Genomic DNA, 21465 nt, shown 5'->3' with positions numbered 1-21465 from the left:
TGTGTATTTGCCATTTCTACAGTAAGGTTTGTCCTGTCTCAGACTTTGCATGCAAACAGCACCCAGTGACATTTAGTCACTGCAGAGGAGCAACTGAGCACATTTGTGGGAGAGTAGGTAGTTGCATATGTAGAAATAAGTCCCTGCTCTGATGTAAAAAAGTTTCCTAGAAGACTTCAAAGAAAAAACCCTCAGTCTGTTGTTTGAAGCAGTGGTTGGGAAGCAAAAGCACGTTTCTGCAGACTGGTGTGCGAGGGAGCCTGGATACCTGAATGCCTGCTCATGATGTCCCTGTTTTCTCATGCCTCACCCAAAAAAGCCTTAGCTGCCTTGAAGAGGTGGCCTGAGGTCCTGCTTGCTCCACGATGACTGATAGCTACACGTGTGCTACCTTCACAGAGCCCCTTTGTGCTGATAGAGGCACCCCCAGGAGCCGGGACATCTCATCGGCCGGGTGGGTGCAGCTGGATCGACGCTGATATCAGGACTGACATCCCATCAGCTGGATTGACACTGGAACTAGGACTGGTGATCCCTTTTTCTCTCTTTTCTCCCGTTTTTATATTTCTCTTTTTCTTTCTCTCTCCCCTGCTCCGCACCTCCCCTTAATATATCTTTTCTCTCTTCCTTCTCATCTTACCCCTTTTTCTAAAACAGGCTGCCATGTGCTTATACAGTCGGTCAGGGACTAACATACCAACTACCAAGCCAAGTGTGCAATTTACTAGAAAAACTTTCTGATCGTTTGCGGGCCCTCAGATTTTCGGCGCTGCTTTCCACGGCGAGCACTGACGAATCCCGGCTTCCTTCCCCTCGAAGGTGGGCCGCGGCAGGCACCTGGCGCTGAGGCACCTGCGGCGGCCGCCCGGGCAGAGGAGGCACTCCGGGTTCCTGCAGCAGCGCTGCTCCCGCCTCCTGGCTGTGCCGCTCGCCGCTTCCCCAGCCGCCGCCGCCACCGGCACGCGGCCGCCGGGGGCCGTGTTCCTGCGGAAAACGCCCGTAAACGCCGCGGCTCGGCGGCGGCGGGCAGCGCTCCCTCACGGCGCTCCCCCCGGCGGGAGGCGGGCCGGAGGCGGTGCGGCCGGGGCGGGAACCGCCTGAGACGCCGCTCCCGCCTCCTTCGCTCCCTCCCTCCCCTCCTCACCCCCCGCTCCCGCCCCCTCGCGCGCGCGCCGGGGAAAACGTTGCGCAGGTTCTAAAGCGGCGGCGGGGGCGCGGCCGCGCGCGAGGGGGCGTGTGAGGGGGAGCGGCGGGGAACGGCCGCCACCTGCACAGCCTCGGCCCGCCGCCGCCGGCCTGCCTGCCCGCCCGCCGCATGGAGCTGTCGGCCATCGGCGAGCAGGTGTTCGCCGTGGAGAGCATCCGCAAGAAGCGCGTGCGGAAGGTGGGCAGCGGCGGAGTGGAGCGGGGCGGAGCGGGGGGAGCGCACCGGGACACCCCCGGCCCCTCCCGCCGCGCACCGGGAGGGGGGAGGCGTGGTGGGCGCGCGCGCGGCCGCCCGGTCCCCGTCGCTGTCCCCCGGTCCCCGTCCCCTCACACCCGCGGGCGTCACCGGCACCTGCCCGAGGCTGGCGGGCGGGGGACACACGTGTTGCCCGTGAGGTGGTGCGGGGCGGAGGGGGGGCTGTCGCTGCTGGGGTTCAGCCTCTGCAGGATGAGTGCTGGTGACACCAAACGGGAGAGCCCAAACCGGAGAGGGTTTGGGAAAGCTCCCGTGACTCAGTTTCCCCAGCCGTAGAAGCGCTCCGGTCCCCGCCGAGTGTTTCAAGGATTAACCTGTAAGCATGCAGTGTGTAGAGATCCTTCGGTGGAAAGTTCCTAATAGGGCAGTGTTTTCCAACCTTGGGAAGTTAATGAACCCCCAGGAAGAAAATGAAACTGGTTCTCTGCCTCAAGTACCCGAGTGCTTTTCTTGCTCTGCTCTCCTGTAACGGCGTTTGTGGCTGCAGCAGCGGCTCTTGGAGAGTGGATGCACAAAGGCCTTTGCCATGCTTTGGACAGTGCTTAGCAAACCCCTTAGTGTATAACATTAAATATTTTGATAGTTGTTCACGTTGCTTGAGGAGCACTTGAATATTGTTTCCAATCACTATGCTTCTGCTTTTTTTTTTTTTTTTTAGTCTTGTACTTAGAGTGAAAAAAAAAAGTATAGCTCTGAACTTCAGCTGTGAACTGCTGATTGCTTGGGTCAAAAGGATGAGTGCCTGTGATGGATGGAAGAGTGTTTGAGTATAACGTGTAGCAAATGGAAAAGAACATGGCAGAGACTCTTCATAGGTTCTGATATGCTGTATTTCTTCTCTTTGCTTAAAAAAAAAAATTCCTCTGACATTTGCTCCTGGCATACATTTCCTTCCTGCGTTTATGTGTGCTGACTTCTTGTAGGTTTGCCTGTGAATGTGTGGATGGTTCGGTCTTGCTCTCTGGTTGGCTTTTAGTGTTCTGCCTGTGAGCTTTCTGCAAAGCTATGCTCCAAGCTGATGGTAGTACAAGCAAGCTAAACACCCCTGTGTGCCCAATTTTTGGAGAAAAATGTATAGCAAGTGTAGTTGAATTGGGAAGTGGCTATGTTTTGAAAATAAAGTGATGGGAAACAAGCTTTTTGGTTGCAGAGTTCAGTCTGTTGATTGGTTGCATCTTGTACTGTAGCCCATATTTGTTTCCATAGTTCACCTGTTTTCTTCTGCCTTTTTTCACCCTTAGGGTAAAGTAGAATACTTGGTGAAGTGGAAAGGATGGCCCCCAAAGTAAGTTGTGTTTACTCGTCTGTTTTTTCTTTAATATTCCGTAATAGCTTGCACTGTGTCTCTGCAATTGAGCATTTCATTCATAATGGGTAACGGTTTGTCCCTCATTTCAACAACAATAAACAAAATCAAAGAGCCACAAACCAAACCCAAATCTGTTTGTGAATTGGCAGCTAAGGAATACAAACTGTGTGCCAGTCTATTGTGACTGGGTTTTGCCACACTGAAATATTTCATTGAGACGCTTTCTAGATACTCCTTATGAGTTCAACAAAGAACCCGGATTCTTCTGAACTTGGAATAGCTCCTGCTTTTCTGAGTCAGCACCAAGAGGACCCCACTTTATTTTTAGAGCTGTCTGCAGTCTTTTAAAATAGAAAACATGTTGATGGTCTTGGCTTCTTGTCCCACTTCTTCCCCTCTGCAATTCACCAACGGAAAGGGGCAATGTTTCAGATTTATTGATTGTAGCCAAATGCAGGTGATCTTTGTCCCTTGAAAATTACCGCCATGCCTTCATTTCCTTGTCTGAAACCTCCTGTTACTTTGAGTGCCTTTTCTGCTTTTGCTTTGGTTGCTCCATTGCAAAAAGGAAGAAAAGTTTGGGTTTTTTTCAACATTGCTGTGCACTGTTTACAGACACTTCTCTCATTAAAATGCAGCTGCTCCTGAAGAAGAGCGATTTCTCTGTGCTTAAGCAGTCTGTGAAATGCTTTGAGACTAAAAGGATTAGGCAAGTGGAGAATATTACTATGTCAGCTAGCAGTCTAGTAGAACAGCCTCCTGGCCATCCCATATGGGGCCCTGTCTTTGCTTTTCTGTTTGTGCCCGTGTGTGTACATAGACAATGTGTGTGGGTACAGCAGTGCTACACATGCAGTTGCTCTGCGTGTTGCTAAGCACAGGGAGCCGCTTGTTACAGGTTTGTCCGCGCAGCTGCAGAGTGGGGCCCACCAGGATGGTTCTGCCAGGCTGTACCGGGTGTCCAAGAAGCTGAAATGTGTTCTTGGGTGCCTAACTGTCATACCTAATCCTTGTGATATAGGCCATGTGAAAATAAGCAGCTTCCCCTCTCTGGTGGTGGTGGGAGAGGTGACTTTATTCTTGAGAGTTCTGCTGTCAGAGTGTAACCTTGTGCACTTGTTGAGCACCAGCTGCCATGTAGCATGGGTCACTTGTTGGACTGCTGCAGCCTCAAATAGCCAAGTCTTACTTAATCACTGATAGAGGGTGGGAAATGTGTTTGGAGCCTGCAAGACCTCATCCCCTCTTGGCCAGAATACTGATGTTTATCCCATTCTCTTTTCAACAAACTCATTGAAGTCCTTCTCTTGTAAAGCCCCTTGCCAAGAAGGTGGGCTGAGACACGGCATAGTGTTTTTTGGACAGAGCAGGCCTTTTTCTTAACTGCTGCCTGTCCTTGTCCTGCGCCTTGGAATACTGGGGGAGACAGAAACACTTTTGGGAATTTAAAGCACAGTTCCCCTGGGTGCAAGGTGATGTCAGAGTTCTCTTGTTTTGAAGTATGGCATGTCCAAGCGTCTTCCCTCTTCCCCCAAACTCCAAATCTGAAGACTGTTGATTATTTTTTTTCCTTCCTCCTGCCTGCCTCCACTTTAACTGTTGTCTCAGTGGTTTGCATTACTTAAACTCAAGATACTCAGAGCATTGGAGTCACTTTCATCCCACTAGCAGTCTCTGTTCCTTGTTTCTAAACATACATATGCCTGTGATGGCATGCAGCACCACAAGCTGTTTGTATCTTTGTGTCTGTTTCCTCATTCCACATCATTCCCTTCCTTAATTACCAACCTTGTTGCATTGCTTTTTCTAATCTCTGTACCTATTATCCCTTCATTTCCATTGGAAGTGTCATGGAAGGGAATAAGGATAGGTTGTAGTTTACTGCTTTCACATGCAATTCACATTTCACTTTTTTTCTCCCTCTTCATAATTAAAAAATCTTATTCATGCCCTACACCTCAGATTTATGGATTGCACTGCTGGAGTCAGGGAATGGAGGAGTGACAATCTGATTCTATCTACAAGCTTGTTTACAACTTGTGTTGGAGTTAAAAGGAGGGGGAAGAGGAGGAGTAGAAGGAGGGGGAAGAAAGATCATATGATCTGTGTTTTCCAGAGTGCCTGCTCTCTGCAGTTTGCTGCAGCCCGGGCTGTGTGTACCCGTATATAAAGCTCCGTGTGCGCGCGCGCGTGGCAAACTCAACCATGTTTTTTTTATATGCAGTGTTTTGCCACTGCAGCGGAGCCAGAATCTGAGCTGCAGAGAAGAAGGCAACACCCACTGGGGTGGTTTTTTTTTTTTTTTAAGCAAATCCCTTTTCTTCTGCCTATCAAAAGCAATCCAATGACTTTTTTTTCCCCTTGTGTTATTTTTCTTAAATTTGTAGGATGAGTGCCAGAATTCCTGCAGCTGGGAGGAAACCTTCCTCTTTTCAAACAGTATCTTGGCTTTGACAGCTCACAGTCAGGTTGCTGCAGGAGGCATGAGTAAAGGAGGGAGGGAGAGAGGGAGGGATCAGCTCGTTTTGAAGACATGGCTGTTCTTAACTCTCTGATGTACAGTGCACCTTGAGATATCTGAATGTCATATTTTTGTTTCTCCCTTTTGTAAAAGAATTTTATTTTCATTTCTAGACCCATCCTCCAGTACTGTTCCTGTATTACAGTACTTTTCTTCTCTCTAATGGAGAAATAAAAGGGAAAAGCATTCCCAAACCACCTCCCTTGTGTACCCCGTGTACCCCATGTCCTCTCATGCAGTCTGTGCTTCAGCCAGAAATGTAAACATCCTAAAATGCTTTCTTGCTGTTTAAAGGCACTGATACAAATGCACCCTTCTGTACCTGCATGTGACTGCTCTCTGGTCCTCCTCCCTGGGGCACGGGATGAGCTCTGCCTCCAGGCCTGGATCTCACATTTGAGGAAAGTTAGGGTTCTGAGGCATTTGAGGATTCAGGTTTGCTTTCTTGCCTTAGAGTTTGTATGGTAGAGACACAACACCCCACCTTTTCTGGGCAAGCATGACCCCTAAGAAGTAAACATGCCCCAAGAGTCACTTTGTGATTCTTTCAGCTTCCAAAGTGGGAGCATTTTGCCTGCTTCTCCCTAGTGTTAAGTGCATCTGTGCTCTTTGGGAACGAGTTTTGGTGGGTTCAGTCCTTTCCTGAGCGTCTGATTCCTGTCGCAGCTGTCTGGCTGTCGAGGAGGGAGCTGGGGCAGTGAGTGATGCTGTTTCCAGGCTACTTCGGGAGCATGAAGCTTGTTCGGCGCAGTGTTGGTGGCCCTGCCCGCAGTGCGGTTGGGGTACTTTGAATCGATGAGTTCCGCTCGATAGGAACAACCTGTAGGGGGAGCCGAGCAGGAGGAAGAGACGTTGGCAAGTGGCCATCAGCTTGCCCCAGGGCCCAGCTCCCAACATGTTTGGTTGAGCAGCATCAGTGGAAAAAAATTAAATTCTTAAATGAATCCTTTCAGCTTCAGTGATTAGAGGTAATTAATAATGCAGTTGAGAAAGCGTACTTACTCTTTGAGCACTCTAAATTAAGAGAGACCTATTTTTCAGAAAGATGTATCAGACCGTGCCTCATTGTTCCATGGGGTTTGTGGGATTTGAGGGAGTGCTGCAGATGAGACCTGTTTAGGCATGGACCTAAAAACAGTTTGTGAGCGTCTGCACAGGCTTTGCAGACAGTGTGGAGGGGCCCTGGGGAGGAAAGTCTTCCCCGTTTTCGTACAAAGAGCCTCTTGATGCTTGGCCCTGCCTGTTTTGGGAAGGGGAGGTGGTGCCTGTAGGAAGCTGAGGAGGGAATGGCTGGGATTCCTCAGAGCTCTCGCAATGTTGTGGCAGGCCCCACCGACCCTTGTGAAGACAGTATCCAGGGCTGCAGCACACTGGTAGGCCTGCAGAGAGAATGTTTCATTAAAATGTTGTTTACTTTTTATTCCTTATGTTTTTCTTCAGATACAGCACATGGGAGCCAGAGGATCATATCTTGGATCCTCGCCTGGTAGTGGCTTATGAAGAAAAGTAAGGACACATGTTCTTTCTCTCCCTGGACACAGGAAAAGAAATAGTGTCTTTATTTCATTGTACGCATAAAATGCCCCTGTTGTCCCTATTTCAGTCAAAGATGAGATGTAAAGCAATAAATCCTGCTTGATTTTTGTACCCTGATGTTTATTGAGATGGAGAAGACAGGGTTAAAGCAGCTTTGATTGGCACTGTTCAGGAAATGAGGCCAAGAGCAGGTAGCACTGAGCCAGAGAACAATCAGACTCAGGTTTTAATCGGGTCCAGAGCTGGACTGGAGTGATGTGAGGTGGGAAGTTTCTCTAACCCATCCTTGATTGGCTGTGTCAGAGAAATTCCCCTATTGCAAGGTTTTCACTCCTACAGGAAGCAATTCTGGGATGTTTTCCAAGCTCACATTGGTCACCATTGGGTTTTATTGAAGGAAATTGAGGAAGCTATGCTGCAAAAGATTGAGGTCCCAACTAAATTTTATGCTGTGGTATTTAGTACTCAGTTTGATTTGTATTCCTCTTTCACAGGGAAGAGAGAGATCGTGCATCAGGGTACAGGAAAAGAGGCCCCAAACCAAAGCGCCTCCTACTGCAGGTAGCCTCTTGCTCTTCTGTGTATTTCTAACTCCTTAGCTGCTGTGCTGCTCCCCTGCTCTCAGTGAGGTGGAAACTGTCTGTTTGCTGTTGCATGGACGAAACTGGAGGTAACAAGTTCACGTGATAACATGAAATCAGTGTTTAGGCAGATAGTTGTAACCTGTTAGCTGAAGAGCTAGCTAATTTGTCTTTAAAAAGGCAAAACAAAATAAAACAACAGCTCTTTCTCTCTGAACTAGGATTTTACAAATTGTGGGCCTGAGTAGTTGCAGGTTACCTGGTTTGTGTGTTCTTTTATTTTCATGTTGAGCTTGGATTTTCCATCAAGTCAAAGGTAGCCCATAGCTGGAAGAGGAGTTTCAGCATGCTTTTACTGTTGCCAAGCAAAGCAGCCAATCCTAGGAAACAGATATTAGGAAGAGCTTAGAAGGCAGTTGAAGAGGGGAGAGAAACAGTCTTGTAGAAGCAGCACACCTTATCCTAGCTCATCTAAAGGTTCAGAGACAGGGCAAAGAATATTTTCCTGCTTCCCAGTGGGGAGCCCTCACTGCATGATCAGATGTCTGCTCTGACCCTTGCTGCGTTGGTGTCTTGGCAGCGGCTGTATGGCATGGACTTGAGGAGTGCTCACAAGGGAAAGGAGAAGCTCTGCTTCTCTCTTGCACGGAGGTTTGGAGGAGGAGACAGTAGCCTGCCAGGGGCCAAGACAGGGCAGGCAGAGTTCCCCGAGAAGACTGGGGGTGCAGTCCTGCCATTCTCTCTCCGGAAGCAACGCAAAAACCAGAAGTACCTACGACTGTCAAGGAAGAAGTTCCCGCGTATGGCGAGCCTGGAGAACCGAAACTGCAGGCGTGAGTTCTTCCTGAATGATGCAGTGGGCCTAGAGGCCAGGCAGAGCCCTGAAGACTGGGAGGCCACGCAGCACACCAGCAAAGAAGGTAAGGCTAGTCACCCTTTGGTGAAGTTCTGGGGCATGTGAAGGATGTTCTGCATCCTTCCAGCTTGGTTACATCCTCCTGGGATTGTGGTTTAGGTCAGGCCCATATTATATCCCTCTTGTTTGCAGGTTTCTTTCTTATTTGAAGAGCAGAGATTAATTTTTTTTTTTTTTTTTTGGTCCTGTGGCTCTATGTAGCCTTACATCCCTGATACCCCCCTGTGTTAGAAAATGTGCAGAAGATACTGCAAGTTTTCCTCCTCTTAAAATTTCCTCCCAGCAGAGGTGACACACGAGTGTGACAGATGAACTCTGCCTCTGTCCACATTATCCACATGTGCTCAGAATGCTGCTTGGCTCGAAGGACTTTGGCTGGCAGTGGACAAGCTTGGACAGCGGCACTCCTCTCATAGTGCTGCTTTAAGAAGCATACAGGAATGCTGCTAGGAACTCACAATGTACTCCCTGCCCCCTCCTTCCCTTTCTTCTCCACACCCCTTTAAAGCCTCTTGCTATAGAGCTATGTGAGAAAGGGAGAGAGAGATGAAGTGAGGATGGTAACTCCTGCCTTATCCCACTGGGTAGGCAGCACGAGTGTAGGCATGGGAGATGTCCAAGCACATTTGGCATTTTGGGGAAGGATACCAGTATCTTGTGCAGGAGGGTTGTGGGATGTGTGTGTTGCTCTCAGTTACCAGGGAAACTCTATCCTCTAAGCATTATTAGAGCTTCTGAAGGCGTAGCTTTCCTGAGGAATGGAAAACTGGGGCTAGTGCTGCTTGTAGTAGCTAAGGGAATCCTGTTACTCCTTGCTAGGAGTAGCTGTTAGCTAGGCTGGATTAGGCAGGATCTTAGGGAGAAGGCTGTGTTCTGGAAATCAGCACTATTCCCTCCTTTCTGAGAGAGACTGGAATGGTGCTCAGAATCCAGGGAGGCAGCAGTGGGAGTAGCACAGAGGAACCCAGTGTTACATCCTGGCAGTGAGGAAATGTGTGGGGCTGTTCTCCTCAGACATGTGTGGCACTTGGGGATCAGAAGAGTGAGTGGCACTACAGAACTGTAAAACTGTTTTTGTTCTCCCCTTGACATACGGCCTGTGTGGAATCCCAGTTACTGTAAAGGGAATTGTACTCTTTCTGGGGGGAAAGTAGATACCCCTGACGTTTGAGACAGAAGACATGAAATAGACTCTAAATGGGGTCTTGTTCTTTGCCCAGGTTGGGACAACAAGGTACATAGTGGACAGGTAGAGTGACAGGGAGAGGGTGTGTTTTCCTTCCTCTCTGTTTATGTGGCAGTCTCTGGGGGCTGTGGGGAAGTGAGCCTTTGGGTGCCAGAGGGGCTAATAATTATTCTTACAGTGAGTAAGTGCAGGCGTGCTTGAGTTTCTTGTATGGAGCTGTGTGGGAGCAAAGGAGGCATATGAGAAAGGAAGAGCAGCTCATCTATGGAGCACTACTGAGGGATTTTTGAGAGTATCACACCCAGGCTGCGTTGCAGGTGCAGTACAAGGCAGACCCTCCATTTTGTCTCCCTTTGACTCCCCTAGGAGTATCTGAAGAGTGTGTGTAAGAGATTTTAATCTTTGCCTTTACAGCAGGGTAGGGGGTTTAGAAGACAGCTCAAACCAGGGCAAGTGTGCCTTGCTGACACAAAACCAAATTAGGGGCTGAGATGGGATGAAGGATATGGGGGAATTGTGGATGGCTAGATGAACTTGGTGGTTTTACAGGGTCTTTTGACCTCTGTGTAGGCTGCTCTGATACTACTATGTGTCAGACACCTGATCCTCCATTTTCCTTTAGCCTTTGAGGGTAGGGCTTGCACATGTTCCTTCTTGCTCTGTACATGCAGATGCAGTACAGGCTGATTTCACCTACAGTTTGTCAGAAAGGAGACGCTTTTTCCATCTTTCCTTCCCTCTCCCCTTCCTCCTACCTTCTCCCTCACCTTCTCTGTTTCATTAACATGTTTTTTTGTGCATTTCTTCCTGCAGCAGATGTGGATGCCAGTCTCCCTTGGATCCCCACTGTGCCCCCTAGCGAAGTGACAGTGACAGACATCACGGCAAACTCCATCACCGTCACTTTCAGAGAAGCACAAGTGGCTGAGGGTTTCTTTCGAGACCGGAGTGCGCAGTTCTGAATCTCTGTTTGCAGTGCTCCCCAAAACCAGTGCTTTTAGGATGGGGCTAGGGAAGGCTGATGTTATCCCTTAAGAGGAAAAAAAATTCAAAATGTCTCCTCTTAAAATGTTTACAGAGACCCTTTTTTTTCCTCTTTTTTCCCCTTTCAGATACACAAAAAAGGGCAGTGTAGGGGGTGTGTATTTGTCATTGCTTTGTCCAGCTGAAAAACTGACAGCCCTTTCCCTGGCAAAGACTCCCCTCCTTGATGTGAAAGCAGCAAGCTGAACAATTCGCCTTTTATCCTGTTAAGTGGCAGCAGCTGCATTTGTGGGGAGAGGGCATGTGGAGGTGGAAAGAGAGCTGGATCTCTAGCCTGCCGCCTTGTTCTGCAATTGATATCCCTTGGATAAAGATACATCTCTGTACATTGCTCTTCCCACCTTCCTCCTCCCTCTGTTCCTGCAGCAGTGAGAGGCGATGGATCCTACCTGTGTAGATAACTCCAGCCTGTTAAGACTTTCTCTCCAGTGCTGTTTTCCCTGTGGCCTGCTGTCAGGACTTCAGAAGCATATTTGCCTGTCTGTGGTAAGTCAGTCTTTGCAGCGTGGGTCCATATAGACAGCAGAGCTTTCTCCCTTTGATTGTTGATCATGCGGAAAGACTGCAATGCATCTCTGAAATCCAAACTGGCAACATAAATTCAATTTGCCCTCATTAAAAGCTCAGAAAGCCAGCATAGTTGAGACATACCATTCTCTATATGCTAAACAGGATTTGCAGGCTTGGCTCTGCTGTGTGAGGAATGTGTTATGGAAAGCGGGGTCTTCTTACCCTTTGCCAAATTCAGTATTAATAACAAATCCTGCCCTGAATCTGTGGTAATAAGTTAGTTGAAAACTGACTCCTCTCCCCTGGGAGGAGGGACTAATAGGACAACTGAAGCATTGCCTGGCACTGCAGAGATATCCAAGATACTGGCACAGGCCCAGGACGCAGGAATTGGACAGAACTGAGCTAGAAATGGACCTTGATTAGCAGCAAATTCTGTTCTTGGATCCCATAGAGAGATCCAAAATAAACAACATGTGGGGAAGGCATGTATTAGATCTGAGGAGGGGAAAAATTCCTAATTCTTAGCAATGAGAATTCTTGGATTGTGCTGCCTGAGTGATTCTCTTCCATGACTCCAGTATCCTCACAGTATCTGTGGTCCTGTACTACTTTACTGATAGGAACTTCCCCTTGGAAGGCTTAAAAATCTTTGCCAAGGAAAGTGGTCTGCATTTCAATAGACCCGCCTGATCTTGCACTTAAAAATGCCTTGTGCTGGACTGCCTGTGACACTTTCAGGTTTTTGAAGAATTGCTGTATTTTGAGTTGGTAGATTAGCATAGAATCTGTTCTTGCACATGCATGTTCTCTTCCATTTTTAAAAGCAAATTTTATTTAAATAACCTAATTTTTTAAATATAGACCTTTTCCAACAGAAAGCAAGAAAAGTAAGGTAGTCTAAAGTGGGAACTGCAGGTCAGAGTGCTGCAGGGTAACATTTGCTACTGTCATGATTACTGTCCTCAAATACTATGTTTCCTTACTCCACCCCACCTGAAGCATCTCTTATCTTCTGTACTTATTCAAAATGGAGCCATGAGCCTTATTAGCTCTGAGAAAAAGACGCCTGTGGAAATCCTCAATGTGTTTGTTTGAGGGGCTTGGCTCCTGGCCTGCAGAATTTGAGAGCTCTAGGGTTTCTGGTCCTCCAAACATTTTCTTATTATAAAGTGTTTGAACTGCCACTGTGGGTTTTTACTAGAAGCAATTTATACCTCATTTAGGACATGGCAGCTCAGTGTAGATGTAGGATTTCCCCTTCCATCTCAGAGCTGTTGGAGCAGGTCTGTCTTTCATGCCATCAGAGCAGTTTCAGGATCACTGGGAAGATCTTGAATTTCTGGACTGACCTTTTATCTGTCAAAGAAGTAATATGGGAGTTTTATTATGGAGAAATCTGAGAGGGTGAGAAGTGGAAGCTGGGGGGGAATTATGTGGTGGGAGGAAGAGTGACTGGGAAAGAAGCTTGCAATAGCTAGCAAGGGCAAGCTGATGAGGTAAGCATGCAGGCGCAGGATGTTTGTTGAACGTGGGTGTCCAGAGCGAGGCTTCTGTGTCTGGAGTTGCACCCTCTTTTGCAGGATGTGGGGTCAGATGGTGTTGTTACCATCACCCACACACTCCCTCTTCCTGACACTTGCCAAATATGCTGAATACCTGCGTGTCTCTTCTGTTGTGACCAGTGGACACACCATGTGGCCCAGTCCACTCTTGTGGGCTGGAGCAGGTCAGGTAGTGATGGTTGCAGAAACGTAGTGTTTGAGCTTATTTTTAAAAAAGTCTTGAACTGCAGCTCATCCTGCTAAATCTTCATGGCATTTATAGGATCTGTTTTCTTTATTGTAATGCACCAACTGCTGCCTTTGTCATGTCTTCATCTCAGTGTACAAATGCACCAAAAAAAACTTCCTATTTACTAAGTTCCTGGCTTTGGCTGACATTGGAAGCAATATCAATCCTGCAGTAGGAAAGAGCTTGTCCTAATAAACTAGATTTCCATCCTCTGCTTTTCTCTCCACTCTCCACCTGACACTTCTCAACACATTGTTTTGGCATTTTTCTTTAAACGTATTTTCTTTCTCTTTCAGTGGAGTTTTCAAAGACCTGTGGTGGTCTTTCAAAGAGGATCCACCCACAGCTTCATATCTTAATCATTTTTTTGGATCAGGCTACCTAGTGTTCTGCTGGTGACTAATCATCTTGCTACACAAAGTGTGGAACAAAGTATCTGGCTGCCATGCTGCTTTGTGTCAATGAGGAGCTAACCATAACGGGGTTAAGACACAACAAGCTGCATGTGCGTGGGTTTGGAGGGGAGGGTGTGAAGAGGAGTTTGTGGTAGGAAACTAAGCAGTTACTTCATTGGTGTGGACTTTTTTTTTGACATTCATGAATTCTTGTATATCTCAAAGAACTTTTCAAGAAGATTTTTCTCCTGATCTCTTTAAGATGTGACTCTGTTCCACATTGTCTGCGGACATATCACTGTAAACTTCCTTGGTAGAGCTGGTTTTCAGGGACTTTAAAATTAGCTTTATTCCACCTCTGCAGGTGTAGAGGGGGTTTTACTAGTGATGGAAAGACAGGTTGTCTGGGTTTGTCTCTTCTCCCCAGTACTGTCCATCTGCCAGTTCAACCCAAAACCTGGCAGTTGAATTGGGACCTCCTGTGCTAACATATCATGAAAATCAGATGCTGTGTTTGGATCTTTGTTAAGCATTCCGTTTGATTAGAGGAGCCAGAATAGCATCCAGCTGAAGCTGAGTTTAATAATTCTATTTGAAGCACAAGCCGAGAATAGAAATGGGCTAACTCTCCCATACCTTGTTTGGCTCCATGGCTGTAAACAAGAAAAATAAACTTCAGCCAGTGGAAATTACTGCGCTGTACACAAGAAACAACCTTCTCAGAGAACTACTCTAATAGTCATTCTTAGAACTGTTTCCATGTGAAAATTTACCAGCAGTGTTGGGGGACAGAAGTGTTTATTTTATAGATCTTGCAGTGAGTTCACTGTATGTGTGATAGACCTGGGGGACTTCCTGAGACTGGAAAGCCTTTTTTGTTAACACTGTGTTTAAAAAAAAATCTATGTGGAAAGAACTGCCTCTGTTCCTGGTTGGCTATAAACTAGATGTTATTGCTCTGATATACAAGTGATGCCTTGGAACAGCAAGTTTTAACACGTAAATAGTGGCAGTAAGTAGCCTTCTGCATGCTCCTTATTGTCTTGCGTTTGCTTGGGGGCCCTTCTGCTTGTGAAGTCAGACTAAGGTGATTTTTTTTTCTCTTTATCTTTTTTTTTTTTTCAAGCAAGAACAGGATATTATTGTGAGAACACTCAAAAGCAGTTCCATTTGCCAAAATAAGCCCAAATTTGTTAGTGAATTGACTCTTGTTTATGTCAGAGCTCAGACATAGAGAAGCTTATTGAGAAATGAATGGCTTTTTTTGTTATTAGTGTTGTGAAACTGTCCAGAATTGTTCTTCTGGTGTTTTGTGACTGGATGTATAAAATTGTTTTTTCACCTCACAGGGGGCCCTCGGTCCCAGTACTGTTTCATGCTGTACGCCAGCTAGTGCTGCTTGATGGTTTCACTGGAATAGAGAAGGGAGGCCTCACACAGGTCAAAATGTAGGCAGGGTAGTTCAGGCATGTCCCTCCAAGGTAGCCACAACAGAGGCTGGGGTGTGGAAGACAGTGGGGGCTGCCAGCCACATCTGTGTATTAAGCAAAGCAAAGGTGGTCTACCACCACCTCTCCACCTCTTCCTCTCCTCTCAAGCTTTGAGCTTTTGTTTTCAGAAGCAGGGAAAGTACAAAAACCTCCTTTTCTAAAGTCAATTTGTATCTACCCATCTTCTGTTCCTCCCTGGCTTACCTGCAGCCTAGGAAGAAGAGGGTGGTGGGCCTTTCTGGGAAAATAGTAGGGACAAATGCTGGTCAGGGAAGGGAGGGACAGAGTTGCCTTGGAACTGCTCTCACTAGGTGACTGAGGAGGGGCCTTTGGGTCAGCTGGTAGTTGAGAGAGAAGGTGTAATGTAAGCAAAGAGCTTGTAGTGAAACTGATCATCTGTAAGTGGAGTTCTGAATGGGCCTGCAGAGAGGTGAATGCTGCATTTATGTATCAGTCTTCTGCCATTTGGGAATGCAAGGGAGATGTGTACGTTGACAACTTGCATAGGGCAATTTCTACCTAAATATATAGCAATGGAACACATTGCTTTCACCATGCCTGTTGTAAAGGTTTTCCCCAAGGGCATGATAAACTTGTTCTGAGAAAATAGCTTATGATCAACAGGCCACAATGTCCTGTGCCTGAACTTACTGTCTTCACAGAGAAAGCATGAGATTCTGGGTGTCAAACCACCTGGATTCCACACGCAAAGGTTGTCAAGATAGGGAAGGCTTATAAAAGAGCCCCAGGACAACTGGAAGGAGAGAGAAGCAATCACTTAAAATGGAATTCAGACCCTTCAAATCCTTTCCTATAACTAGCACTTGCTGTAGAGATGACCCCTTTTTCTCTTCCACTTCTTTCTCTTTCCCCCTTAACTTCTTGAAGTGCAGGGAGCGTGCAGGAGATGATCCCTAATTAACCATGAATGGTTGAGGTGAGAGCATTTGGGGCTGCTGTGGATTACTATAAAGCTGTGATGGGGTAGAATTCCTAAGAATTTGAACCTCCATCACAGCTTATCTCATTACTGGGGTATCAAAGTTTTGGCTAGGAGGGGAATTTTGGAGGACGAGGAGGTGGAAAGCCTTTTTTTATTATTGTTGTTGGTTTTTAACCAGAAAATGTAGTGTCAGCACAAAGAAGCTTTTTGCAAATCTGTCAAAATGTTAAGCAGCTTTTTTTTTTGCTTTTAAATCTGAAGTATGTTTTGAAGCACTTTGGAAATGCAAAGCACTAGGAGTGCTAAGTACTCCTTATCGTCTGTCTAAAAGTGGCATTTGAAAAGCAAAAGATGTATCTGTTTCAGGCCGCTGGCTGCTCCTTCTCCAGAGCTGCCACCCAGCCTTTGCCTCTCTCCCATGAGGGAGAGTGTACTCCACCGTGCCAGGAGCAGAGGGTTCCTTAAGGGAGGAGACCTGCTAAATCCCTCTCTTGCCTTTGGGGCGCAGGTTGACTTCCTCCCTCCCCACCTCCTTTGATCAAGGAAAGGGAAAAATGAAGTTGAGTTTCAGTTTGAGTGGTCCTAGTCTGGAACTCTGACTTGTTTCTTCCAGCTCCAGAGACATCTTTATAGAGTTTCCTGTCTGAAAAATTGCACCTTATTAGCTTAATTGAGGAACGCGGATATGTCTGTCCTTCTGCAGGGAGTGGGGAAGAGGAAGGCAGGGTGAACCAGCAGCTGTCTTCAGTAGCTGCTGGATTTTTCCAGAGGCCGTTTCCTCACCTCATCTCCAACAGAACAGCAACAAAAGACCTAAAATAATTTAGATGAAGCTTTTGTTCTGTATATCTCAATAACCTTTTGAGGGGGTTTAGGGCAGAGAGCCCTTTTCCCTCACCTAGTCAGCTCTGCAGCATGGGGGACAACACCCCAGTTCCCTCGCTGGGTTTTCAGCACCAACCTTTTCCCTCAGCGTACGCACATCGTTAGAACGCTTTTGCACACTGACTCACCTAATTTGGTGTGCTCCCTTTCTGTTGCAGGGGGAAGATGGGGGACAATGGGGTCAGTTAGAGGGGAGGGTCCCTGATTATTTTTGTTCCTGTCTCTTCAGTTGTTGCTGTTGTTCCCATAAGCACGCTAGAGTATTGGAGTCTTTGCACACAGAAAGCTTCCTTTTGCACAGAATGAGCTTCTAGCTTTTGTACAGACTAATTGAATGTATTTGGGGAGGGGGGGAAATAGGGAGTAAACCAATTCCAAACAAACCAATCAGAGTATAATGCCTTTTCTGAGCGAGTATGTGCTGTAAAAGGAGATTGTAATAGCAAAGGGAGGGCAGGCTCAAGTATAATTTGACACAAAGTGTGGTTTTATTTTTGTACTGATATGGATAAGAGACTGTACAGCATCTATTTATTTAGATGATTTATGTGGTAAATGTTGCAAACAATTATTAAAATATTAAATACAAGAACTGACATTTACCGCATGGTATGTTTGTGTGGTCCTTTACCCCCGCCTTCCTTTAATTCTGCAGCTGAATTATTTTCCAACAGCCACAATTATTGGTGTATAAACACGCAGTGCAGCTAGAGAAAGAACGGAGAACATGCATCGGTAAAGAAGGGTTGATGAAGAATGGAGTCTGCAAAGGCTGCTTCTGACATTACTCGTTACTTTGATTAGAGGAGGTCAAGTTTTTATTAATTTTTAACCCACTGGGTAAGTTAGAGCTGTCCAGGGCTCACCTGGATGGTCTGTCTTTGATGGATTATAATTTGAAGAGGAGAACGCTGATGGCAGGGTGGCTGTTGCTCTGGGTTTAGGGAGCTCTCTACATCCTTCATGAGGCTGCAGTGCCAGGACAACTCTGGCAGCACCAGGAAAGTGCTGGTGTGCCCCATATCCTGCATCTCATTGGAATGGAGAAAGTCTGAGGTGAGGCCTGGACTGCCAGACATGCTCTGCTGCGCTTGCCAGCAGGACAGCAGGTCTCCTCCAAGCCAAAGCCTCTAATGGTTTGGCCAGCAAGGCTTCCAGGGACCTCTTCAGGAGCACAGCTGCTCCTGGATACTGTTTGGCCCCTAGTTCACCCCAGGACTTAGCCAAGGAACTCGAGTCCTGGAACTGCTGATACTCCATGGAGGAAATCCCAAATGTCATTTAGTTCACTTGGGTGCCTGGCTTGCTCCTTCAAGATGTGTCCTACTCCATCCCTGTGGAGAGGGAGGCCAGGTCTTTATCAAGGTACCTGGCCAAGAGAATGGGGCTGTCTCAGATACCTCTAGTAGATGTAATGTGGGGATGAGCCCTGCACCTGAATGCACCTACGGCATCAATCACAAAAGCAAGTGGAGCAAAAGCAGAGGGGGGTGGAGTACGTTTCCTGAGTCAGTCATGGCTCGAGGCAGCGTGATTAGGTCTTGCCTGTGTTACCAAAGGGCTGTCAGCATGCTTGCCTTGAGCCAGGGAGGCTGGAGTTGAGTGATGGCATCAGAGCAGGACTCCAGCCAGCCACTTACTTTCTGGCAGCAGCTAGCAGGTCAGGTGAAGTTGTAAGAAACTGCAGTGCAGAGTTACGGGAAAGCCTGCTCTGGAGATTGTGTCTTCCTACCTCTGCCAAAGCTGCAGAGGCTGGCTGGTACTAGAAACAGCTTGTCCTTTTGCATGCATGTGTTGGCTGGATTAAAGGTTAATCTGGGCAGTCCTTTTTTTAATAATCTGTTGCTATGCCACCCCTCTGTTCTGTGCAGTGCAGCTGACTTGCCTTGCACAGCTCTCCCCATTGGATGCCTGAGAACAAGGGCACTTGGCGAAAGGGGAAACCACAAGTTTGAGCAGTTTGATGTTCTCTGAGAAGCAGAAAGTGAAATGCAGCCTGTGTGACCCCTGGGATGGCAGTCACTTCCTGTCTGTTCAGTGCCACACAGCTTCCCTGCCCTTCAGAGCATTTTGCTTGCCGAGCAGCTGCTTTTAAAATGAGAATGAAGAAATCTGGGGGACTTGTGTAATCATCCTGAGTCAGTGGAAGCCTGGGCAGCTGGGCCTGCTTTGGGATCTCCGAGGCAGGCCCTGGAGATGTCATAGCATCCCACTGGTGTAGGCACAGCACAAACCCCATGGGCCTTCTCTCTCTGCTGCATCAAAAAATTACTGGGCTAGAGGGCTGGTTGTTCTGGCCACGCTCTGCTTGGGCCACGCTGAGCCACCCGTAACTGGTGTGCAGGATCAGCTCCAAGGGACCTGCCTTTGCCTCTGTGTGTTTCAGAGCTGCAGCAGGGAAATCCCAGCACATATCCACCTGGATGCCCATAGTGCCAAGGGTTTGCTTGGAAATGTACATGGCATTGGCTTGAGGGGCTGGGCTGTGTGCAGCTGTTCCTAGTATAGGTCAGGAACTGACCACTTGCTTTCCAAAATCTGCTGCTCCTAACAGTGACCTTACTGGAGTGAAGAGCAGCAGAGCCACTTAATGAACCCTTGGAGTTTTTCTCCTGGAGATAAGTGCTGCTACTCCTGCCAGGTCCACAAAAAAATGAGCTTGGAGGCAGCCACTGACTTTGAGCAGCTGAGTTTCCCATTATTAAGTGTCATTTCAAGAACACATAAAAATTCTCTCACATCTGCTGCTGTTCCCCATGCCCCTACACTGCTGACCAGGGGTTTTGATGGATCTTGTTGCTCTCCTATAGCTTATTGCTTCCAGGCACTGACTTCCTAGTAAGAAGTGCTACAGTGTATCTTATGGCACCAGAGTTTTGCCAGCAGCGAGTTGCAAGAAAAATATTTCGGTGTCTGTAGTGAACAATAGCTTGTTCAGGGAGGGCTGTCTTCCCAGGTGGGTTGGGATTTTTTTAAAGTGTTTTACTAGAAATGTGAATGAAACAAAGGAAATGCCCAACAATGCCCTGAACAGCTGGATATTCTGCTACTATTTTGCTTTGTGAGAGTACAAGGTAGATGAAAGTGTTAGGCCATACCTGTGCAATGGCAGCTTGCAGTGATTTGAGCAGTGGCTGTGGCAGGAAAGAAGGTTCTGCTGACAGGTGGAAGGAGAAAATAACTAGAAAGAACACACGGAGCTCTCTGAAAAGCTGCTGCCCCTTCTAGTCCGTGGATCACGGTGCCTTTTGCTCCTGTCCTGAGGCAGGCTGTACTATTCGTGACCCACACATCTGGTTTGGGACAAGGCCACCAGTCTTGGTTCCTGCACATATGTCTGTGTAGCCATGTAAAAACTTTTTCCCCTTTTGATTTAAGGGTGCCTGCTTTTGGGGGTGGATGATGTTGGTGGTTGAAAGCTCAGTTGCTTGACACTCAGCTACAAATGTAAAAGCAGTTGTTTAAGCAAAGTGAGCAGTAACAAACGCTAATTTAAATGTGGATGGTGTTAATGAACACTTAATGTGCAAAGTTAAAAAAGTGAAAAGCAAAATGCAATGAGTGTGATGGATTTGTTCTTTTGGAGTCACCTTTAAGCATATGAAGAACTGAGATTGAAAAAAGGTGGTGTCTAGAGAAAAGGGGCAGTCCAGAAGGACTTGACCCACTCTAGGGGAGAGTCTTGGACTTTTGTTCCTGCCTGGCCTGTGATGCCAAACACCTGAGAAAGGGCCTCTTAGAGCCTATACTCGGAGTGAGGGGTATGTCATAAATGCAGAATTAACAGTGATGAAGCACGCTGTGCTTCAGTCCCTGACTGTGGAAACACGTCCTTCTCTGAACTGGTCACATATCCTGAACCGGGGTCTGTGGGATTGTCTCCATCAGCATCCAGCAACCTCCACTAACCCCACTGCAAATGGGGACATGGCAGTGAGGAGCACATCCTCTCCTGAGTCACTTTTCCTGTGGGCAGAGAGCTTGTGTTGGCTGCAATATTTCAGCTGCTAAGGTGAAAAAGAAAAGAACACTCTGAACAGATCTTGCCTGAATCACAGGCAGTGAGGAAAACATTCATTTTTTGAATGTTACCTGCCTGCCTTGACTTTGGGAAATCCATCCCTACTAGAACTGATATTATAGCCATAGTATAGCTGTTTCCAGAATTTCCTCCTTCTGGGTGAAACCCCTGAGCAAGAGGTAGAAAGGTAATGTGAATGCAAATGTAGAAAGGGTGGTGAGGGCCACAGTGGCTGGTAGCAGAGGGATTCCAGTGCTCTGGACGTACCTTGCTGGTCATGGTGGATTTAGAAAGAGCAGCAAATGCAGGACAAGCATTCCCTCTAGCCCTCATCACAGCTCCCACTTTTTCCAGAGGGTATCTGAAATGCACAGCCTCCTCACCCAAAAAGCAGGTGAGAAACCAGAACGGGCCAGATAAGGTCCTCCAGGTAAGGGTGGACTCTGCGTTTCACACAAATACAGCTGCAGGGCCATGAACTTCTACTTTGAGTCACAGAGAACGATTTCTGACTGAGATTTTTGTCTTTTTAGCACCTGCAAGAGTGTAAAGTATGCTGCAAATTAATTAGGGTTTGCAGTAATAGTCAGGGCAGGGAATTCCTCTAAGTGACTTAACATTTTTCTGGTTTCCTTACAGGTTTATGTAGCATGGTTGGCCCATTTACCTTGCAGTACCTTACACTGGCTCAAAAATTGTACCTTATACTGGCACCCACTCACACCGGCTAAACGGAATAAAACACAGAAAAAGGAAAGAAAATATTTAAGCGCCTTTATTGTTGTTTTTTCCTTGGTACGTGCTTCAAGGCTGCCTGCTTCCTCGCCGGCGAGAGGGGGTGACGATGCATCTGCAGCGGGAGAAGAAGAGGC

The 21465-nt window shown here is 47.2% G+C and overlaps 1 protein-coding gene across 3 annotated transcripts; it reads left to right on the top strand.

The window, feature by feature from the left end:
- The first annotated feature begins 1200 nt into the window (after positions 1-1200).
- On the top strand, positions 1201-21357 carry CBX7 (chromobox 7). 3 transcript variants are annotated; one of them, XR_009486518.1, is made up of 7 exons: positions 1210-1384; positions 2704-2747; positions 6733-6798; positions 7323-7389; positions 7990-8329; positions 10325-11041; positions 21233-21357. XR_009486518.1 is itself a non-coding variant. In XM_059846466.1 (6 exons), exons 1-6 carry the CDS (start codon positions 1316-1318, stop codon positions 10471-10473), a joined length of 732 nt encoding a protein of 243 aa, XP_059702449.1. In that variant the 5' UTR covers positions 1201-1315; the 3' UTR covers positions 10474-17174. The 3 variants fall into 3 exon arrangements, 2 of the variants coding, with proteins under 2 accessions (XP_059702449.1, XP_059702448.1); XM_059846466.1 differs by lacking the exon at positions 21233-21357 and having other exon boundaries at positions 1201-1384; positions 10328-17174; XM_059846465.1 differs by lacking the exon at positions 21233-21357 and having other exon boundaries at positions 10325-17174.
- Positions 21358-21465: the final 108 nt, after the last annotated feature.

Source organism: Haemorhous mexicanus, chromosome 5, assembly GCF_027477595.1.
Source record: "Haemorhous mexicanus isolate bHaeMex1 chromosome 5, bHaeMex1.pri, whole genome shotgun sequence".
Taxonomy (NCBI): Eukaryota; Metazoa; Chordata; class Aves; order Passeriformes; family Fringillidae; genus Haemorhous; species Haemorhous mexicanus.
This window is presented reverse-complemented; position numbering and strand designations above follow the sequence as displayed.

Coding starts and splice junctions, on each gene's coding strand:
- CBX7 (XM_059846465.1), top strand. CDS start 1,316: ATGGAGCTGTCGGCCATCGGCGAGCAGGTGTTCGCCGTGGAGAGCATC. Junction 6,799..7,322: donor GTAGTGGCTTATGAAGAAAA/GTAAGGACACAT, acceptor CCTCTTTCACAG/GGAAGAGAGAGATCGTGCAT. Junction 7,390..7,989: donor CAAAGCGCCTCCTACTGCAG/GTAGCCTCTTGC, acceptor GTGTCTTGGCAG/CGGCTGTATGGCATGGACTT.